Source organism: Sinohyriopsis cumingii, chromosome 9 (genome assembly GCF_028554795.1).
Source record: "Sinohyriopsis cumingii isolate HCF-2022 chromosome 9, ASM2855479v2, whole genome shotgun sequence".
Lineage (NCBI taxonomy): Eukaryota > Metazoa > Mollusca > Bivalvia > Unionida > Unionidae > Sinohyriopsis > Sinohyriopsis cumingii.
In genome coordinates this window covers 111,829,358-111,851,451 of record NC_142969.1, presented here as the reverse complement: position 1 = coordinate 111,851,451, position 22,094 = coordinate 111,829,358, and the positions used below count along the sequence as shown (strand labels likewise).

Genomic DNA, 22,094 nt, shown 5'->3' with positions numbered 1-22,094 from the left:
ATTGTCAATACTTTGACTGCATTTAGAAGAACTATATATACATATATATAAATGCTCATATCAGATCCCCAGAGAAAAATACTAATTTGATTATGTGAAACCAATGATTATCATTGTCGATTCTATAAGGGTTTTTGTTTTGGTTTGTTTTAGAGTTGAAGAAAGATCTGGAAAAGAAGATGAAAGACAGGCATCTACAGACCAAGATGGTGCAATGTGAAACATCCCAGTGCAGTAATCTTAATACATTAATTATATTAAATCAATGTGACAAATCATTGCAATTGAATTGCTGAGATTTGTTATATTTTGTTTCATTTGCATAAAAACAACATTTTCGTCCAGTTGTCATAAAACTTGGTCAGAATTGTGATAGACATGAACCCTCAAACAAGTTCTGAAAGTAGGTGAGTCCGAAGAAGAATGTTGAATTTACTGCCTGTAATTTATTGAAATATATGTTTTCCGATGTTTGGCCTCAGTAATTTTCTGCCTTTTCTTTCAAACTTGGACCTGGTTGTTAGTCATCAGTGAGTTAGGAAAGGGTTCTTAAATTGGCCAGATCATGATAAAATGTTCCTCTTTAAGGCCTTAAGTAATTGCAGTTAATCCATACTCAGTTCACTGTGTCAGGACTATTTTGCCCTTGTTTTCAGAAACTGATAAAACTGACAAGAGAAAAAGGAAGAAGGACAAGACAAAAGATTACACAGCAAATGATAATGAAAGACTTGAAGAGAAAAGAAGGAAGAAAGAGTTAGACAGAAACAAATTAGAGGCAGTCAACAAACAGTTAGAAGAAATAGTACAAAATAGACGTCTAGGTGGCATTTCAGATCCTGAGTCACATCTATCTATTAGAAATGCATATAGAGATGAGAGAAATCAGCATGCAGGAAAAGACACACTAGATTTGGAGAGAGAAACAAGTAATATACTCAGCACAGATACGTCAGCTTATGCTGACAGAGATTTATATGGAGCAAACACTGCATTTCGGCCATATATCCCTCAGAATTATTCCTTTCTTGAAGATCTTTACAGGTCTCCTGGTAATTCTTATCAGATGCTACAAACACGGCAAGAACAATTTAATGATATGCACTTGAAAAATCAAGTGCTTGAAGATGACAACCGACAGTTAAAGGAAAACGTGTCCAGGCTGAAACAAGAAGTTGAAATAAAGTCGGGCGCAACAATGCTACCAGGTAAAACAAATTAACACATTTGTTTACTCATTTTATAATTTAGGCATAAAACGTATGCTAATAGAAATTTTAAATGCATCAGTAATTAATGCCCAGTTATGGGTTGGAGGTTCTGACCAGGTTCTTCCTTCATAATCTATCATGTGTTGAAAATGGTGTTAAATTCAGATGATATCGTAATTTAATACCCAATGCCCTGTCTTTCTACATTGTTCAAGTTGTATTTAGAAAAGAGAAGTGTACATTTTTTAATATTTCATGTATGTACTGGCAGCCAAAATTTCAGCTTAGAAATTCTGTGTGGATTTTATAACCAATAGATAGATCTTTATAAAACTAAAAGAACAAAACAAAGATTACATGTCTACCTCGTCTGGTTCAAAAGTTATGGGTAAAAATATTCTCCATAAAATGCAGAGATTTTCTTCAAATTTGTCAAATTGCATAAATGGCCAAATTAAGTAGTTGATATTATCGAAACTAATTGCAGTTTAAGTCTGGAACTTTCCAGATCTCTTACATTCTATACAGAGACATTGCTCAATTTTTTTGGGAACTCAATTAATTATCGGAAATAACAATGTAGCAGACCCCCCAAATTAACGATCTTCACTAAACTGGTCAGCGGCAAATACAGCCGCAAATATTAAAAATTCAATATCTTGGCCATTTATTTATCAATTTTTAAAATTTAAGGTGTATTGTGTTCAGATTGCTGTAATCTATCTAATGATTCTATATTCATGTGATTAATTGAAGATTGAAGTATGTTAATGCTTTGATATTTTTTTAAGGCAAATTATTCTATATTACAATGATATTTGTAGCTCTTTTGGGTGAAACTTGACAAATTCTATGGATTTCTTTTCTGCAGAGGAACATGTTTAATTTTTTTCCAGGTGTACCTGCTGCAACACCCAAAAAATTAACTTCTTAAAGCAGTTGACCAGTGCGCTTGAGGTAGATGTGATTTATTTTCAATCTAATTGTCATTTTCACCCAGTAATAAGTTTATGGTTGTTAGTATAACTGGTGGAGACACGTTCAGTTAAAGCTGTAAGTTCATAAGTTCTTATACAGGGAATGGTGAGCCGATATTCAGACCAAATCAGGCAGATTAGAACATTCCATGTCCTTTTAATGGCGGTAAAGTAAATGAGAGCGAGAAATTGTTACATATTTCCTTTTCCTGCCAGATATTATTCTTCTATTTTGTTAATAGTAAGACTTATATTATTTATTCAATAGGATTTGGTAGAACATTTTCAAGATGTTTAAGTTGAGGCAATGGACTAATGTGAAATATATAATGTGAATACCAAATCCATGATTAATAAAATTAAATAAATAAAAAGGTAGAGAAAAAGTTCTTTTCCAAAGTAAAAAATGGAAGGAACTTAATAATTAATCCGTAATAAACATTAGTCAATGTTTTTCACACAGCATTGTTATATTACAGGACAAGAGAAGCTTTGGGATGAGAGCTAACAATGAAGTAGGTATCTATCTGTTCAAACCAATTTACACTTGGTACATTTTTAGGTAAAATACTGTGCTGCCCCAGGCCTGTTTAATGCACTCCTAATTATAGCCACACAGATTGTTTTGTTTAAAAAAGACATCAAAAACTTTCATACCTGAAAAAATTCCTGGCTTTGTCCCAAGGTAGATTCAAGTCATCACATAACGATACTTTATTAAAAATCCAAATGCTTAAATCACTCATTTGGTGCAAATTTTACAAAATGTTACGTGGAGACATAATTAAAGCCACCACCACCCCACCATTTTTGGCAAATGCAAAGCCTTGGCAGCATTGGACTACTGTATATTACACAGGTTTAATATGAGGACAAGCTGTACATTTCAAAGTAAGCTACTTGCCGTAAGTTCTGATTGAAAATCACATCTTTCTTGTTGAAGTGAAACATTTGCCTCCCTTACATTACCACTATATTGTGAAGCAAATTTAACTCTGACAATACAATATTCTTGTCACAGGAGGATTAAAAGTCTTGTATGTTACATTTTTCCAATAGTAATTTTCACAGACATGAAGAAAATTAATGCTATGGAATCATTTTCCAGATTGTCCTGCATACTGAAGTTCAGCCCCCAATTCGTCCCAAACCAGTTCGACTATTTAGCCAAGCTGAACTTCAGGCAGAGAACAGTAGTGGCCAAAATCAGATGCAATATAACACTTGTGATGAACAAGATTCCTGTGCCGAATCAGTACCAGTAAATACATGGGAGGAATCACAGACAGTGAGTATAGACATTTTGTTATGTATTCAAGGGTACTAAAAAATAGCGGGTCTTACATTTCATAAAAAAAGGTGCCAAAAATGAATTCATATTTTATTCATTTTCAAAAATGATGTATACAGATCATTTTACGTTTCTCAATTTGCTGAATGGGACCAAATATGAGAGGCAATTATTTTTTTTTACATGCCTGAATTTGTAAGAAAAGTTTATGCAATATTCTGTATTGATGTTGCTCACCCAACCTGAAAAGTGGAGTTGTTTCATGAAGCACACAATAACACCAATCAGTGAGAATACTTTGTATAAGGTGAAGGCTTGTTTGGTAATTATTGTTAAGTGTACATTTTATTTAATCTCTTATTTTTCAGAGCAGTGGAAACCCCAGGTTAAAGCTTGTGGACGACTATGATGTTTACCTAACCCAGGTCCAGCTGTCCCAAGCAAATCATAAAGCAAATGGAAATCCAAGAAAACTTGTTATTGTTCTTCTGGATATGTTTTTCACCAGAGATAGGCTGGCAAGATCCAGGAGCAAAGAGTGCACATAACAAGAAGGATGACAAACATCTGTTCCACTGCCAGCAGTAGTTTTATCTTCTGTGAAACAATATGTTCTGCGTATTTACAAAAGGCCAAATGGTGAACCATGCCTAACTGATGCTGTATTCAACGATGTTATCAATCAGAAGTGTGCAACTGCACGAAGATCACTTAAGAGTCAATAAAAATTTTTTGTTGCATAATGTTTTCCGTTTATTCCGATTATATTACATAATAACATACTTTATACTGCAACAACTGTATCATCATGAAGAGTATTCTTGAATGGTTTGTATATGTAATTTTTGTATACTATATTTTTATACCAATGGACCAAGTCTTGAGCCGAATTTATTTAATAGTTTGCACAAATTAAACTTAACATGACTATGGCTTGCACAAGCTTGTTTGTTACATAATTTAAGCTTGTGCAGGATTGCATAAGCTTGCGTTTAGCTTGTGCAAGCTTGCAGCTAGATTGCAGATAGCTTGCGCAAGCTTGCAATAAAGAACCTTGCAAGCTTGACAGTTTATTCAATGCAAGCTTGCCACAAGGTTCCAATTACTAGCTTGCGTGATATCAGTTTGCGCAATCTTGCATTAAGAGCTTGCGATTTCGGTTTGGGGTTTTCTAGAAGCAATGTATAAGCCAACTTTAATGGCTAGTTTTCTATATGCAATGTATAAGCCAACTTTAATGGCTAGTTTTCTAGAAGCAATGTATAAACCAACTTTAATGGCTAGTTTTCTATAAGCAATGTATAAGCCAACTTTAATGGCTAGTTTTCTATAAGCAATGTATAAGCCAACTTTAATGGCTAGTTTTCTAGAAGCAATGTATAAACCAACTTTAAAGGCTAGTTTTCTAGAAGCAATGTATCAGCTAACTATTGGCAAGTTTGGCAGAAGCAATGTATCAGCCAACTTTAATGGCTATTTTGCTAGTAGCAATGTATAAGCCAACTCTGTTAGCTAGTTTGCTATGAGCAATGTTTCTTTGAAGTCAGATTTTACACCATACATATAATGCATAATAGGATTATTTCAGCATTAAGCTGGAATTGTATGGAAGTGTGATTGATGTTTGAAGTAAAAATGTCAAGAAGATGCCATGATTCAGGGAAGGATAATCAATCTTCAAAGTGAATAAAGTCTATTTCAGATTTAATCGATTTTGACTTTGTGAAGCATGCTATTGTTTGACTGCAGATATTACATCTACGTAAGTCTACATATATCTACATAAGTTATTGTGGAGTGAATGCCACCCACTGACATAGTAACACCACCCTGCATCAGAACAACAGTATCATCATGTTTTCTAATGAATACAAAGATGAAAACCAATGACACTCATTTCACCTTCAAACCCTACGAAAGTTAGGGATTAACCATTATTTTTTCTTAGGAGGTGGGGGTGGGATTTTATTTGTAAGAAAAAAGTCTTGCTTTAAAAACAGCTTCAATAAAATGCTCATGCCCTAATTTGTAAAGAATTGATTCCACCATTACGAGTCAAAACAAAGATTGTCTAGCAAAAAAAGAAAAATATATTCTGGTTTCAAAGATAATTCTAGGCCTCCACCCCTCTCCAAATTAATGGTTAATGTATTTTTCATTTAATATCTGTTTAGTTGTGATTATGTGTAGGAGTTGAAAACTTATTCTCAGTTGTATGAGATGCCAATATGACTATCCATTCATCAGAATTAGTGACAAGATTTTGTGACTGTTCATTGTGGCAGCCATATTGGATCCAAGATTGACACCTTTTTAATTGAAACAAACCAGAAGACGTTTGGTGGCCATCTTGAATGTCAGATAATTGGAATAATTTTCACCCAGGACCAAACTATACACCATAAAGTCTTATGGCAAAATATGCATGTCAATGTGATTTTCCATATAAAAGGAGTAGCAACAATTAAATTGTCAGGATGGCTGATGGGAGTCATATCTGAGGTCAGAGGTCAGATTTGCATCATTTTCATTCGGGACCAACTGGATATCATGATTAATATTCTGAAGAAAACACCCAGTTCAATATAACCTTCCATTTAGAAACAGTAGCCATATTTTCATTTAGTACCAACCATACATTATTTTTCTGGCACTTTCCATCTAGGAGGAGCAGTGATAAGATTTTAATGATGGCTGCTGTGGGGGCCATATTAGATATCAGACTGGCACAATTTTTATTTAAGACCAACTAGACACTATAATAAATCTTACAGTGAAAATCCTAATGTGCCTATGACTTATAGGAGTAGCAATAACAAGATTTAAAGATGGATGCTGTTGTGGCCATATCGTATATAAAACTATCATCATTTTCATTAAGACCAACTAAGACATTATAAGAAGTCTTTTACTGAAAAGCTCATGTTGATATGACCTTGGATTCAAATGGTGGCTGTTGTGGTTACATTCATTGTCCAGGTGGCACTGTTTTCATTTCGGATCAACAAGACATATGTCTTCTTGTGAACACGCCATGCTAATATGAATTTTGGTTCAACAGGAGTAGCCAGTAGCTTTTCGAGGGTCAGTGGTTCTTTCCGAGGTTTTCCTGGGTTCTTCCTCCACCATTAATACTGGCCACCATGTATAGCCTATCGTGTGCTGAAAAATGGCGTTAAACCCTTCAACAACAAAAAAAATCAACACGAGTAGTGATAATAAGATTTTCAAGATGGCTACCATATAAGACATCATATCGGCCCCATTTTCATTTAGAACAACTAGACATCATAGAAGTCTTACAGTGAAAAACCCATGTTGATAAAACCATCCAGTCAGGAAAAGCAGAATAACAAGGTTTTTTCAAAATGGCTGCTAAAGATATATTTGACATGTGAGAAGCACAATTTTCTTGTTTTAGAACCAATTAGACATTGCGATGAATATGTAAAATTTCAGGGCGATCCTCCAAGTAGTTTAACTTTAGGAGATGGATGGACAGCTGGTAGATAATAGGCCATCCCATAAGATCTTCTGTTCTATGACCAAAGCAAAGCTAAGAACTACACTTATCTTGCAAAACCATTACTTTCTTATAAGACTTACGACGATTGTGCCCTTGACCTTTAGACACCAACAGATATAGGTTTCATTATTACCCAAAGTACAAGTCTACAACACAAATTGGTTGGCGACCTTACTTGACAACCAAGGGTGTTGTGCAAATCCCATATTATCATTGTGGAATGATGACAATATTTGACTTTCAACCACAAAATCAACTGGCTGCTTCCATTATGTTGTTGTTGATATGGGTTATGCCATTTTTTAGCACATGATAGGCTTGGCATGATGGTCAGAATATTTGGTTTCGGTTATTGTAGTCTATAATTAAAGTTATTGAAGAAAGATTTTTCTTCTTACAGTCACATTGGCCTTAACCTTTGACCCTTTAAACTTGAAATTAATAGGATTCTTTCACTAAAGTGTTTGTCATCCACAAACATCAGTGAAAGTACATGATCAAAAACTAAAATTTTGGTGCAGAAATTATTTTTCAGCCACAGTGAGCTTTATTTTTAACCTAATGACAACACAATCAGTAGGTTTTTGCCTTATTTTAAGTGAAAGCCCCAAACAAAGCCTACTCCAGGTCTGTGATTTAGAATTAAAGTCATTGTGGAGAAACCATTTTCCTATTTTCAGTCACAGTAACAGTGACGTTGACCTTTAACCTTTTGACCTCCAGATCAATGCTATTCTGAAGAAACTATTTTTCTCATTTCAGTCTGTGACCTTGACCTTCTTCCTTATCCCAAATGCAAGCTATTCACAAAGTTGTGTAACTGTGGATTGCGGAGAACTCAAGTTATTGTACAGTAACAAACAGGTAACAGATGAACTGATGTTTGATGTAACAAAATATGCTCCATACTATGGCAAGCATGTATCAAAGTATACAACATTAACAAAGCATATGTGACCAAATAAAAACATAGGTGGAAATTAATATTGATATATTACTTAAGAAATAAGTTTTGTGTTTCATGTATTCTCTTGAGAATAAAGAGTTAATTTTTTTAAAATCTTTTTCAAATAAAAATAGCATGTGTGCTCAGGGAACACAAATGACCAGCTACAGTGGTTGAGAAACTGACCTAAACAGAAAAAAAACCTTATCTGAATAGAGGGACATACAGATGGATAGACAGACATTGCTAACCATATTCATGCTGGGACAAAAAATAACAACAGACAAAATAAGGTGATCAAAATAGATTTTATTCCTTGTAAAAATATCTGAAATCTATTGTTCTGTTTTTATTTCATCATGTTAAAAAATGGCACTAGGAATGTAATGACTGGAAAAATAAATATTAAGTTAAATGTGTACTTGAAACAGTACTTATGCAGCTTCTAAAATGATTAATTTGAAAAACATTTCTTTGAAAGAAAATACAAAATTCTTACTGATTTTAATACAAGAAAAAATACAGATGACCAGGCCCCATAATCAGGAAACTCCTCAACCTGAGTGGTCACTCAACCTCAATCTTAGCTTGGTCACTCAACCTCAATCTTAGCTTGGTCATATGTCTAACATTTGTTAGAATGATACAAAACAAATATACGTATTGAACGTCTAATCATTTTATTGCTACACTGAAATATCCTGGTTTCTTTTTAAACTATCAAAATTTTAATCTAACTGTGTAATCAAGTTGAGGAGTTTTGTAAATAAGAGTCAGGCCTTAATTTTAATAAACTCCACTATTTATCTAAATTGATGATTTTACATAATGGTTCTAGTGGTACTATAGACAGTGTTGGGATAGGTTGGGATAGCAAACGGGGAAAATTTCACACACGGTAATATTCTCATCACTGGAAAAACAACAGATACAATTTTTTTGCAAAATTTATAAAATTCTTGAAAAATTTGTTATAAACAAAACAAGGCTCCTTTCAACATAATTTAAGATATTAAATGGCTTTTATTTTGATTTCTAATGAATGCTGAATATGAAGTGAAATATATTTATTGTTGCCAAGCAACATTAAACAATCTCAAACAGAGAAAGACAATTTAAAATCTTTAGCAAAACTGTGGTCGGCCAAAATTCATCTTAGAATTTCATCCAGATAAGGAAATTGACTTTATTTACATGCAGATGTAAATCAGTAAGTTGGTAATTTTAAAAAAATAACAAAACTCAAATTCTTTTTATTTGGCTTCAATTATATTAATTTTTATTTAAAAAAAAACATTCCATGAGCATGTACCAGTTCCATGGGCATGTACCAACTTCAAGAGAGATGCATTGTTAACTTTGCACTCTACAATGAAAAAGTGAGTTAAAACTCTTTCAGCTATCTCGATTTTACTGAAAAAATACTTTAAGATACTATTTAAAACTATATTTTAAAAAGTTTAAGAAAATTAGCATTTAAATGTATTCAAGTTTTTTCACACAAGCTGTGACTGGATGATATCATGGTATCCTTAATGGAGATAAGTTTTGATTACGTTCATGTGGGATTCAGACACCTTTAAAGAAAGTAACCTTATTGTTTTTAATGAGTCTACCTGACTACAAAAGATGCACCCACTGGTTTTAATGAAAGTCCATCTGACTATGAAAGATGGCAGGCACTAGTTTCAATGAAAGTCCATCTGATAGCAAAAGATGACAAGCACTGGTTTTAATTAAAGTCCATATGACAGCAAAAGACAGGAACTGGTTTTAATGAGAGTCCATCTGACTACAAAAGATGACAGGTACTGGTTTAATGAAAGTCCATATGACAGCAACAGATGACATGAACTGGTTTTAATGAAAGTCCATCTATGAAAGATGACAGGAACTGGTTTTTAATGAAAGTCCATGTGATAGCAAAAGATGACAGGCAGTGGTTTTAATGAAAGTCCATCTGACAACAAAAGATGACAGGAACTGTTTTAATAAATGTCCATCAGACAAAAGATGACAGGCACTGGCTGTAATAAAAGTCCATCTGACTACAAAAGATTACGGGCACTGGTTTTATTGGAAGTCCATCCGACTACAAAAGAGACAGGCACTGGTTTTTACGAAAGTCCATCTAACAACAAAAAATGATGCATTGCTTTTAAAGAGAGTACATTAGACAACATAAGAAGACACAGGCACTGGTTTTAATGAAAGTCCATCAGACAAATAAGACAGGCACCGGTTTTAATGAAAGTCCATCAGACTACAAAAGAAGACAGACACTGGTTTTAATGAAAGTTCATCTAACAACATAAGAAGACATAGAAACTGGTTTTAATGAAAGTCCATCAGACAACATAAGAAGACAGAAACTGGTGTTAATGAAAGTCCATCAGACAACAAATGAAGATATATGTACTGGTTTTAATGAAAGTCCATCAGACAACAAATGAAGATATATGGGTTTAAATGAAAGTTCATCAGACAACATAAGAAGACATAGACATTGGTTTGTGGTATCTGAAGCTATTCAAGACACAGAATGATGCAAACACTGAGATATTGTGTCGAAGTACAGATAAACAGACATCAAGATATGCTGATGATAAATTTTGTAAGTCGATTATATATAATCAAGTTTACTGATACTGGAGTTAATGAATATAGCTTTAACCCAGCCACATCATCTTGCATGAAAATACTGCCTTACCCTGTGCATTGTATCGTTGTGAAACCTGGTGTAACAAAAGCCCTCAAAACATAATTATATCAGAGAGAGTTCATATTGTTTTCACGTTAAACACATGCAAGGAATATCTAGATATTGTTTTGGGTTTATTCTTTTATGCACTTGTGTCTGTTGTTATGAATACATTTTTTCTTGAGCAACTTTTATGCACTGATGCCTATGTTGTTATGAATACATTTTTTCTTGAGTGACTTTATGCACTGATGCCTGTTGTTATGAATACATTTTTTCTTCAGTGACTTTGAAGATTACATGCAGCCTATTATGCAAAACAAGAATTTTTACACTGCCTTTCCAACAATTAAAATCCAAAGACCAAAAGAATTCCATTAGAGGCATGGGATAAGAATTTCATTAGAAGCATGGGATATAACAAGTCGTGTCCAGCAAACATAAAGAGTGAGTAAACAATTGTAGCCACCTAGTGGTGGTAAAAGGAGATAACAGGATGGGTTGGGAAGAGTTTATTTCCTTTGCCTATATGGTATATAGACAGGAAATAGATATGTATTTTGTCTATGCAACTGCTAGATTTAAGAGGTGGAGAAGTTCTTTTCTAACATTAGTGTGATTGGGGAATGTATTCAAAGGAAGTCCCAGATTTGACTCCACATGCAAAAAGCTCCCAAAATATTTTTTAATTTGTACAATAGAAACAACCTTCCCACCAAGTTCTATTTTTACAAATTTGATCCAGGGATAGATTTCTAATTAAATCTAGATATTGGTGTGGACATAAGCAACGAAATAACCTTCTTTACCTAGATGTAGATGAAATACCCCTCTTAATCCTGGTATAGAGATAAGCAATAAAATATCATTATTTATCCGTGTGTAAAAGTAAAGCAATGAAATACCCTTCTTATCATGGTGTAGACATAGCAATGAAATACCCTTCTTATCATGGTGTAGACGTAGCAATGAAATACCCTTCTTATCATGGTGTAGACATAGCAATGAAATATCCTTCTTTATCTTTGTGTAGGTATAAAGCAATGAAATATCCATCTTTATCATGGTGTAGACATAAGCAATGAAATACCCTTCTTATCATGGTGTAGACATAGCAATGAAATATCCTTCTTTATCTTTGTGTCGGTATAAAGCAATGAAATACCCTTCTTTATCATGGTGTAGACATAAAGCAATGAAATACCCTTCTTCCTTTTGGTGTAGACATAGCAATGAAATATCCTTCTTTATCTTGGTGTAGACATAAAGCAATGAAATACCCTTCTTATCATGGTGTAGACATAAAGCAATGAAATACCCTTCTTTATCTTGATGTAGACATAGCAATGAAATATCCTTCTTTATCTTTGTGTCGGTATAAAGCAATGAAATACCCTTCTTTATCATGGTGTAGACATAAAGCAATGAAATACCCTTCTTCCTTTTGGTGTAGACATAGCAATGAAATATCCTTCTTTATCTTGGTGTAGACATAAAGCAATGAAATACCCTTCTTATCATGGTGTAGACATAAAGCAATGAAATACCCTTCTTTATCTTGATGTAGACATAGCAATGAAATACCCTTCTTATCATGGTGTAGACATAAAGCAATGAAATACCCTTCTTATCATAGTGTAGACATAAAGCAATGAAATACCCTTCTTCCTTTTGGTGTAGACATAGCAATGAAATACCCTTCTTTATCTTGGTGTAGACACAAGCAATGGTTTCATATGTCAGGTGTATAGTGAATCACAGATTTTTTTTAAAAAAAACACATATAGAAAAAAATGTTATTCACAAAACTGTTACACACGTCATATAGTGTACATTCTGCATATAACACATTTAAGGACATGGATCTTGTTAGACCCAGTATAATGCTATCCCTCTTATAACACATGTAGTTAGACAAAGTGTAATGCTATCCCTCATATAACACAGGTATTTAATGACATGGATCTTGTTAGGTCCAGTATAATGCTATGCCTCATAAAACAGGTATTTGAGGACAAGGATCTTGTTAGACCCAGTATAATGCTTTCCCTCGTGTAACACATGCATTTAGACCCAGTATAATGCTATCCCTCATACAACACAGGTATTTAAGGACAAGGATCTTGTTAGACCCAGTATAATGCTTTCCCTAGTGTAACATATGCAGTTAGACCGAGTATAATGCTATCCCTCATACAACACAGGTATTTAAGGACATTGATCTTGTTAGACCCAGTATAATGCTATATTATAACACATGTAGTTAGACACAGTATAATGATATCCCTCATATAACACAGGTATTTAAGGACATGGATCTTGTTAGACCCAGTATAATGCTATATTATAATACATGTAGTTAGACACAGTATAATGCTATCCCTCACATAACACAGGTATTTAAGGACATGGATCTTCTTGGATCAAGTATAATGGTATATCTCATACAACACAGGTATTTAATGAATTTGATCTTGTTAGACCCAGTATAATGCTATCCCTCATACAACACAGGTATTTGAAGACAAAAATCTTGTTAGACCCAGTATAATGCCTTCTCTTGTGTAACACATGCAGTTAGACCCAGTATAATGCTATCCCTCATACAGCACTGGTATTTAAGGACATAATGCTATATTATAACACACGTATATATATATATATATATGTGTGTGTGTGTGCACACACACATAGATATATACCTGCATAAATACAATCTTAGCTTCTCCTTTAAATTTTGTTAAATTTAATCATTATGTTAAATTAAAATGAAAACAAAAATACATGGGTATAATTATGCTGAAGCTAAAAGAAGAAAAAAATCTAATAAAAACAAATTAGTAAATAAGCTTAGCAGTCATCTGCATTCAATTTACAATGCCATACATGTTTCCAGCTCTTTCCATTAGCACAACCATTTTTTTGCTTTTGGTAAAATGTCCCATCATTCTGCTATTAGTTGAACTGTGGGGAAATAAATAAAGATACAAACAAAAATTAATGTGACTAAAATAAAGAACAAGGTTTTGATAAAAGCAGAAAAGATAAATAAAATTGCAGATGAAATGGCTATTTAAGATATGTGAAGGAAACTATACATGATACAAAGCAAATGTCATTTTCTTATCTCAGCAGTTTAACTTATGAACAAGAATGTATATATGTGAATATATCAAAGTATGCTCAATAAACATTAAAATTACTACCGACACAAATAAATTTACTTTCAACTGTAATGGATGGTACTCATGAATGATGCTTAAAATAAGAATTTTTATTTTGTTTTCTTCTTTATAGAAATACTCTGCCACTATATTATGCACAAACACATAGCTATTGATAAGCAGTAGAATTGATGCAGACAATTTACCTAATAATGCAAAAATACATTTTTATTACATTGAAATTATGCAAAATAACTTAAGTTTTAGCATTCAGTCCAAACTTAAGCTTAAGCATTCAGTCCAAAGTTGTCAGTGCATCAGTTCCATTTCTTTGTTATTATGGGTTTAACACCATTTATCAGCACAGTATTTATGGCAGCCAGCATATCTAGTGGATGAAGAACCCAGGGCCTTGGTCAAGTTTGTAAGCATGGTGCATGTTATATGATGGTGCATTGATTAATATAAACTATGCTATAAATTCATGTTCCGGATGTTCTGTACATATTAGAAATGAAGTACTTAATCAAATTAAGAGAACACTCACTCAAATATATCTAAACAATCATACAAACCCTTAATCTGTCTTGGACACTAAGATATCTGACACATTCAGGAGGGCATAATTAATATCTCTACAATTAAATAATTAAGACACAATCTTATAAGCTTTGTGTTTTGTGGTGTTCACAAAATACTCCAACAAATTTAAAACATGAGTTCCTGGAAGGGGCTGATGCTCTCTGGTCTGAAAATAATTTTCAGGAATTCAAGACAAGATCATTTCTTCTTTTTAACTTCTGAAAGCTGAAACCATCTCTGATATTCTGGAGCAAAGTGATTTTAAAATTAGCGACTGTGGTGGCCATATTGGATGCAATATCAGTAGCATTTTCAGTTATGACAAAATAGACTTCATTATAAAACATTTGGTGAAAACCCATGTTGAGATGACAATCAGGAAAATTAGTGACAAGATTTTTAATATGTACATTGTGGCAGCCATATTTGATCTAAAATAAGTGCCATCTTTATTCCAGATATTAAAATAACCGTCTGGTGAAAACCCCATGCTGATATGATATGACCTTCCATTTTGGAGTAGCAATGCCTTTTGATAAGACTTTCCATTTAGGAGGAGTAGCAATAACAAGATTTTCGGGATGGTTTCCGTGATAGACATACTCAATGGGCAGAATAGCACCATTTTCATTTAGTATCAACAAGACATCATAAAATGTCTTCTGGTGAAAATCGAATGTTGAATACGACTTCCTGTCTAAAAGGAAGAGCGATAAGATTTTCATGATGGCAGCTGTGGTGGCCATATTGGATATCAGATCAGCACATTTTTTATCTAACACCAACTATACACCAAATAAGTCTTCTGGTGAAAACTCCATGCTGATATGATATGACCTTCCATAATGGAGTAGCAATGACAAGATTTTCATGATGGCTGCTGTTGTGGGCATATTGGATGTCAGAACAGTACCATTTCTATTTAAAACCAATTAGATAACATAAGGAGTCTTTTTTATGAAACCTCATGTTGATATCATTTATTCAGAAGTAGTAATAACAAGATTTTTAAGATGGCCACTGTAGCTGACATGGCAGATGTCCAAGCAGAATGATTTTTCATTTAGAGCTAACTAAACCTCACAAGAAGTGTTCTGGTGAAAAAATGATGATAATATGACTTTCCGTTCAAGCAGATTTTTAAGCTGGCTGATGTGGTGGGTGTATTATACATCAGATCAGTGATTTTTATTTAGGACCAACTAGGCATTAAAAAGAAGTCTTTGAGTGAAAATCCCATATTGTTATGTCCATCCATTCAGAAGAAATAGTGATTAAAAGGTTTTCAATATGGCTGCTGTCTAAACAGCATCATTTTCATTTAGGACAAGCTCCAACTTGGTTGCTGTTGTTATAGGGTTTAACGCCATTTTTCAGCACAAGATAGGCTATACATGGCGGCCAGCATTAATGGTGGAGGAAGAACCCGGGAAAACCCCGGAAAGAACCACCGACCCACGAGAAGCTACAGGCAAGCTTTCTCACATATCCACATTTGCCGAGCCCAAGACTCGAATCCACGTAGACTGAGGTGAGATGGCAGTGATCCATGACGAAGAGTGCTTTAGACCACTCGGCCTCTAACTTGAGATGAATGTGTGTGTGTAAAGTTTCATGGCAATCCTCCAAGTAGTGTTGGAGGAGTAGTGAATGTTTGCAAATGGACAGATTCACAACAGACTGTAGGCAATCCCATAAGCTCTTCTCTTCTATGACCTTGAGAGCTAATATGCAATTAATTCTAAACCTGGAAGAAAATGCCCAACTTATTACATTCTTATCAAGAACTCTGCAAGCTTGGTGATTTGAAACATGAATAATGCCATGCCAATTATTCTTGATCCGAATAATGATGTAATCATCAAATTTATACAAACTGATGCAGTGCAAATATAGCTATGTGATAGTGCCATCTTTCGTAAAACTTTGTGGACTCATTTATTTTCTGGAGTATTAATTTTGGTGGTTTTGTATAGTACATTCTCTTTGTGATACTTAAATGGCAGATTCACTTTAGGGTCTGTTATCTCAAAAGGTGTAAGATGCTTTACAGGTCTTACCTTTGTAGTTTGAAGCAACTAAAAAAAAATCACAACAATTGATACACCACAAAATAAAGTGAATTTGAAGTGCAGAGTCTACCAAGCATGGATTCTCACAATATCTACCTATATTTTTATTTTCTTCCACTGCAGACAAACCTGATTTGCTCTTATTGGCTGATTAAGTAATATGATTCTTCAATCAAATCCCATATATAATAACTACCTGCCTGACAGAGACCAATCAAATCCCATATATATTAACTAACTGCCTGACAGAGATATGTGCCAAAAGTAAACAATATGTCAAATGAAGTGATCCAACATAAGTTTGGTGCCAACATTTCTGACAGTATATCACAGATGACTGCCACAGATATTGATTGGAACCTGCAATCGGATAGCTCCTTATATTTAAATGTGATGAAATTATTACATCAAACTGCGAACAACAAAGATCCTGATCTCCTGTAGCATAATGAGCCTGCAGATCTGGGTCAGTGTTGTTTGTTCTACTGACTACTTCTATCAAACTGCACAGACCTAGATATGCCACTGCATAATGCAAACAGAAGATCTTGGTCTGTGCTGATTGACTTGGCTTAAAAAGCAAGCCCATAAGGTAGTTTCTGTAAATGATGAAAGATAGAATGGTACGCCTCAGTCATCTAAACTTGATACCATATATCATTATTTGTTAGTGATCAAATATGAGATTTTATGGCATCAACTGAACGTACATCAGGCTCAAATGATACACTCCCTGAAATAAATTCTTCTGATCCCATAAAGTGCCCTATCAGATCAGATTCAAACAATACAGCTAATAATCTCAAAGAGGAACTTTCAATAATAACCAGTATTATCTAACAATATAATAGAGAACCCAGATAATGAATGATAAGGCTATTACTCCATAAAATGGAGAAATGAATAAATGTGGATTCAATTTGAATCCATCCATCCTGATGGGAACACAGCAAGTGTGGATACTAGAAATATCCATCCTAATTTGAACACAGCAAGACAGAATACTAGAAATATCCATCCAACCTAATGTGAACACAGCAAGACAGAATAATATAAATATCCATCCAACGTAATGTGAACACAGCAAGACAGAATAATAGAAATATCCATCTAACCTAAAGTGAACACAGCAAGACCCATACTGAAGGTTTAATGCAATTGATAAATTAAACAGTATCTACTGATTTGAAGGTTGATGAAAATTTCATTAAATCTATAGTACCTGCAACGATCACATGCACAACCACTCTACTCATCTCTCATCTTGTATCTTGTGACCTCTCTAAAGACTGATCAGTCATGTGACCTATGTGTCATTTTGTGTGATCCCTAAGGGTGCTACAGGTTCAATGAAATTATCATCAAACTTCAACTTGGTAAGTATTGTTTAATTTTCCAATTTTATAATTAGTGACCACCAATAGTACACCCTTCTGGCATCACAAGACAGTTCATTTTGGAGTCCTACAGTGAGAATGTATGTGTTGACTTGAGCTTTGGAAACTGCACATACAGTATTTGATAAAGAAATGTTTTACATAGGAATATTTAGTAATATCTGCAAGCCTTTGTAACAAGTATTTCCATTGGTTAAAATCACACCTGCTGCAAAAGAAAAACAAACAAAAAAACAACATAATTTAGTCACAAACATTAAAATAGGAACTACTTACATATTCATATATCTTTCTTGAATTATTTGTTGTAAACAATCATAAAAATATAACTGTTATTCCTTGAGATTCATTTATAACAAAATGCAGTTATAAGAAGTGACCTTTATATTTTACAGGATTCATGGAGTCATGCAGCTAGAAAATCATTAACACACTATGCATGAAAGGACATTGCATACATTCACAGTGTGCAATTGATTTTCAAGCTCCAGAACTCCATGAATCCTGTAAATTATTAACTTCAATTCTAAAATGAATGTTTATAATGGTGATTCAGTGCAAAGATACTATGATTATTTCCTGAGAAAATGTGTATTAAATTTGATGATTTATGAATGTTAGATTTTTACACATGGTCCAAAATGGCACTTGTTTGATTTTCTGCATAGCCTGACATGGAAACTGTTAGATTTTCTACATGGTCTGACATGGCAATTGATTTTCTACATGGTTGGACATGGTAACTGTTAGATTTTCTACATGGTCTGACATGGCAATTGTTTTTCTACATGGTTGGACATGGCAACTGTTAGATTTTCTACATGGTCTGATAATGGCAACTGTTTGATTTTCTACATGGTCTGACATGGCAATTGATTTTCTATATGGTTGGACATGGCAACTGTTAGATTTTCTACATGGTTGGACATGGCAACTAGATTTTCTACATGGTTGGACATGGCAACTGTTAGATTTTCTACATGGTCTGATAATGGCATCTGTTTGATTTTCTACATGGTCTGACATGGCAATTGTTAAATTTTCTATACGGTATCAAATGGCAATTGTTTGATTTTCAACATGGTCTGACATGGCTATTGGTAAATTTTCTACATGGTCTGACATGGCTATTGCTAGGTTTCCTACATGGTATGACATGGTAATTGTTCAGTTTCATATGTTGTGATAAAGAATAATCACACACTTTGTGATGTAACCATCCTAGGAGTTGTTTGTGTATCACAGCCCTATGCTAGTGTATCATAGTCAATGTTTGTGTTTCATATCCTATTTCAATATATCATAGTCCATTGTTAGTTTATCATAACCCCATGTTAATGTATCATAGCCCCATGTTAATGTATCATAACCACATGTTAATGTATCATAGTCCCATGTTAATGTATGATAACCCTATGCAAGTCTATCATATATTCAAGTTAGTGCATCATATTCCACGCTAATTTATCATAATCCTACGTGAACATATCATAGTCCCAAGTTAGTGCATCATATTCCACACTAATTTATCATAGTCCTACGTGAACATATCATAGTCCCAAGTTAGTGTATCATACTTGAATGCTAGCGTATCACATCCCATATCAGAGTATCATAGCCCCATTTTACTGTATCATAACCCCATGTAAATGAATCATAACATTATGCGAATATATTATAGTCCCATGTTAATATATCATATCCCCAAGTTAGTGTATCATAGCCCCATGTGAATATATCTTAACCCGATTGAAATGTATCATAGCCCCATCTTAATATATGATAGTCCCATATGAATATATCACAGTGCCATTTAATGTATCATAGCCTTATGTTACTGTATCATTGCCCCATGTATCATAATCCACATTGATGTATCATATCTCCTTGTTAGTATATCAAAGCTCCATGTGGTGAATGACTGTAAATATTGTGTTATGCTGTGATCTGGAAAGAGCTTTCTCACACACAGGCCAAGAAGGGGATGTGGCTTTTAAAAAATCACTTCAATTTGTCCCGTGTTGCTCTCAAAAAATGTGTGTACAGTCTCAAGAAAATCAGAAGTCTCATTGGACATAAAGCTCTAAGAAGACAAGCCCAGGTAAGACACAGATAGGCCATAGAGAGCAGGGCTGTCCTTGACACTGTTCACTTGACTGTGATTGGAAATAAGTTCCAAGGATTTCTAGCCATCTGTCACCTGTACGTGGACAAACATAAGAGCCTGTGGATACTGTTCCCCAGCCTGATCAAACAATGGAAAATGGCGGTAACCTGTTGCAATACAAAAGAAAGATCAGTCAATTTTTCTCTCCCTCTATTTCAAAGGTTCTTGTGTCTTTTGGAAAAATCATGACATATTGTACTTACCACAGACATTATTGAAGAGGTTCTACTTTCAAGCCTGTAAGCTAGCTTTAAACACCCTCATGGTAAGGTAATCTTAATATTAAAACAATTCAAGCATTTTTTGGTGTAAAATTAGAATCTTTGAAGCATTATTCTTTACCAAAATTCCTTAAATTTAAATGTATGAATTTTATGTCCATTTTAATTTTGAAACTCAATATTTCATAACCAAGGGGATAGGTCTTTGAAAGTCAATAACCACTAATCATCAACATGAATCAATACGAATTAACTGCTCTTGAATTTGCAAGAGTCACCTGTATGTGGACAAACATAAGGGCCTAAAGACCTAATGTTTTGATTCAAACTAGACTGATGAACACCTCACTTTCCTATATAAGTGAAAGCTTTCAAAAAGTTTTAGGTATAATTTGTCAACAGCCAGCGCTGAAATTATCATAAAATCAACAGGTACCAATTGAGCCAAATTAGATATTATTCCACCCTAAGGTAGCCTCTCAGAAAACCATTACTATATGTTTTTCTTATTTCTCCTGGATATTTGCTTGCCTAGAATACTGCTTGCATTCTTCAGAAAACAACATTAAAGCCTAAACAGAAAATAAAATGTTCCTCCTGTTCAGCCTCTGGACATTTGCATTGAATGACAAGGTAAATGGTTGTGATTTAGTTGGTTCTAGAAAGGTCACTGATACGTCAACAATTCCATTTAAAGAAAACACAATAAAACCTATCCCGTTTTTTATCTGTTCTCTCCAGGTTAGTGCCTAACACAAATAAGATAGTCCTGGTGCCTCTGTACTTATAACTAAGGAGCCTAACACAAATAAGATAGTCCTGGTGCCTCTGTACTTATAACTAAGGAGCCTAACACAAATAAGATAGTCCATGTGCCTCTGTACTTATAACTAAGGAGCCTAACACAAATAAGATAGTCCTGGTGCCTCTGTATTTATAACTAAGGTGCTAGCCCTCATAAATATTGCCAAACAAGCACACTGTGAATAGTATCTAATACACCTGCTTCATGTTTGATAAACTTCTATATATACACTTGTAGGACAGTGTTGACTGAGTGAACTTAGCCTTGGGAAAGGTATACAGTCTTGAACTTAATGTACATAAACTCTTATTTTCTTTTTGAACTTAAAGTAACCATGACCTTTGACCTTTATATTCCAGTATTTATAGGTTTGTTTATTATCCTCAGTGCAAGCCATTCACAAAGTTTGAACTTAATCTAGAGAAACAGTTGTACAGAAAAAAAAAAATTTTTGTTTTGAGCCACATTGACCTGACCTTTGACCTTTTGAATCCACAAACAATAAGCCTCTTCAATATCTTAAGTGCAAACCCTCTACATACTTTGGTCAAGGTATGTAGTCAATTGTAGTAGGTGATATTCTCATTTATTTGAGCTCTTTCTATAAAGTGTCAATTATGTAGTGTGCAAACTTCCAACAAAGTTCAAGTGATTTTAATGGGGTTAGGTGATGCCACATTGGTTAGATCTCAGCAGACAAGAGGATTAAGACATCTGTTAATTGATTGTCTGTGTCTAAGCATCATTTCAATCTGAAGTCTAATTACATGTTTATGTGCTTTGGCACCTCTCTTTGATAAGCACCACTCAGCAGTTTTAACCCATCAGATTAAAAATCCTTGCGCAATATTTGGAACACTTGCATGTTATCATATACCATATTTAGAAAATCGGTGCCATGAATCTAGGATTTATTTTGTGTCACAGGAATACCCTTGTTAATCATCATTAATGATTATAAAACCATGTTTTTTCAATGTCATGTACCAATATACACCACTGCCTCGATAACTTGCACCCTGGTAACTCGCAAA

General features: G+C 34.0%; 2 protein-coding genes across 2 annotated transcripts in view; one reads left to right on the top strand and one right to left on the bottom strand.

Moving 5' to 3' along the window:
* The first annotated feature begins 158 nt into the window (after nt 1-158).
* On the top strand, nt 159-1,305 carry LOC149792485 (uncharacterized). The gene is made up of 2 exons (XM_089969399.1): nt 159-234; nt 657-1,305. Exons 1-2 carry the CDS (start codon nt 180-182, stop codon nt 1,220-1,222), a joined length of 621 nt encoding a protein of 206 aa, XP_089825525.1. The 5' UTR covers nt 159-179; the 3' UTR covers nt 1,223-1,305.
* Nucleotides 1,306-8,240: 6,935 nt separating this feature from the next.
* LOC149792484 (1-phosphatidylinositol 4,5-bisphosphate phosphodiesterase delta-4-like) overlaps nt 8,241-22,094 on the bottom strand; it is a 123,878-nt gene continuing 110,024 nt past the window's right edge. Inside the window, exon 20 of the mRNA XM_089971074.1 lies at nt 8,241-20,141. Within this exon, the coding sequence (XP_089827200.1) occupies nt 20,053-20,141 (89 nt within the window). The 3' untranslated portion in view covers nt 8,241-20,052. The remainder of the gene's footprint in view (nt 20,142-22,094) is intronic.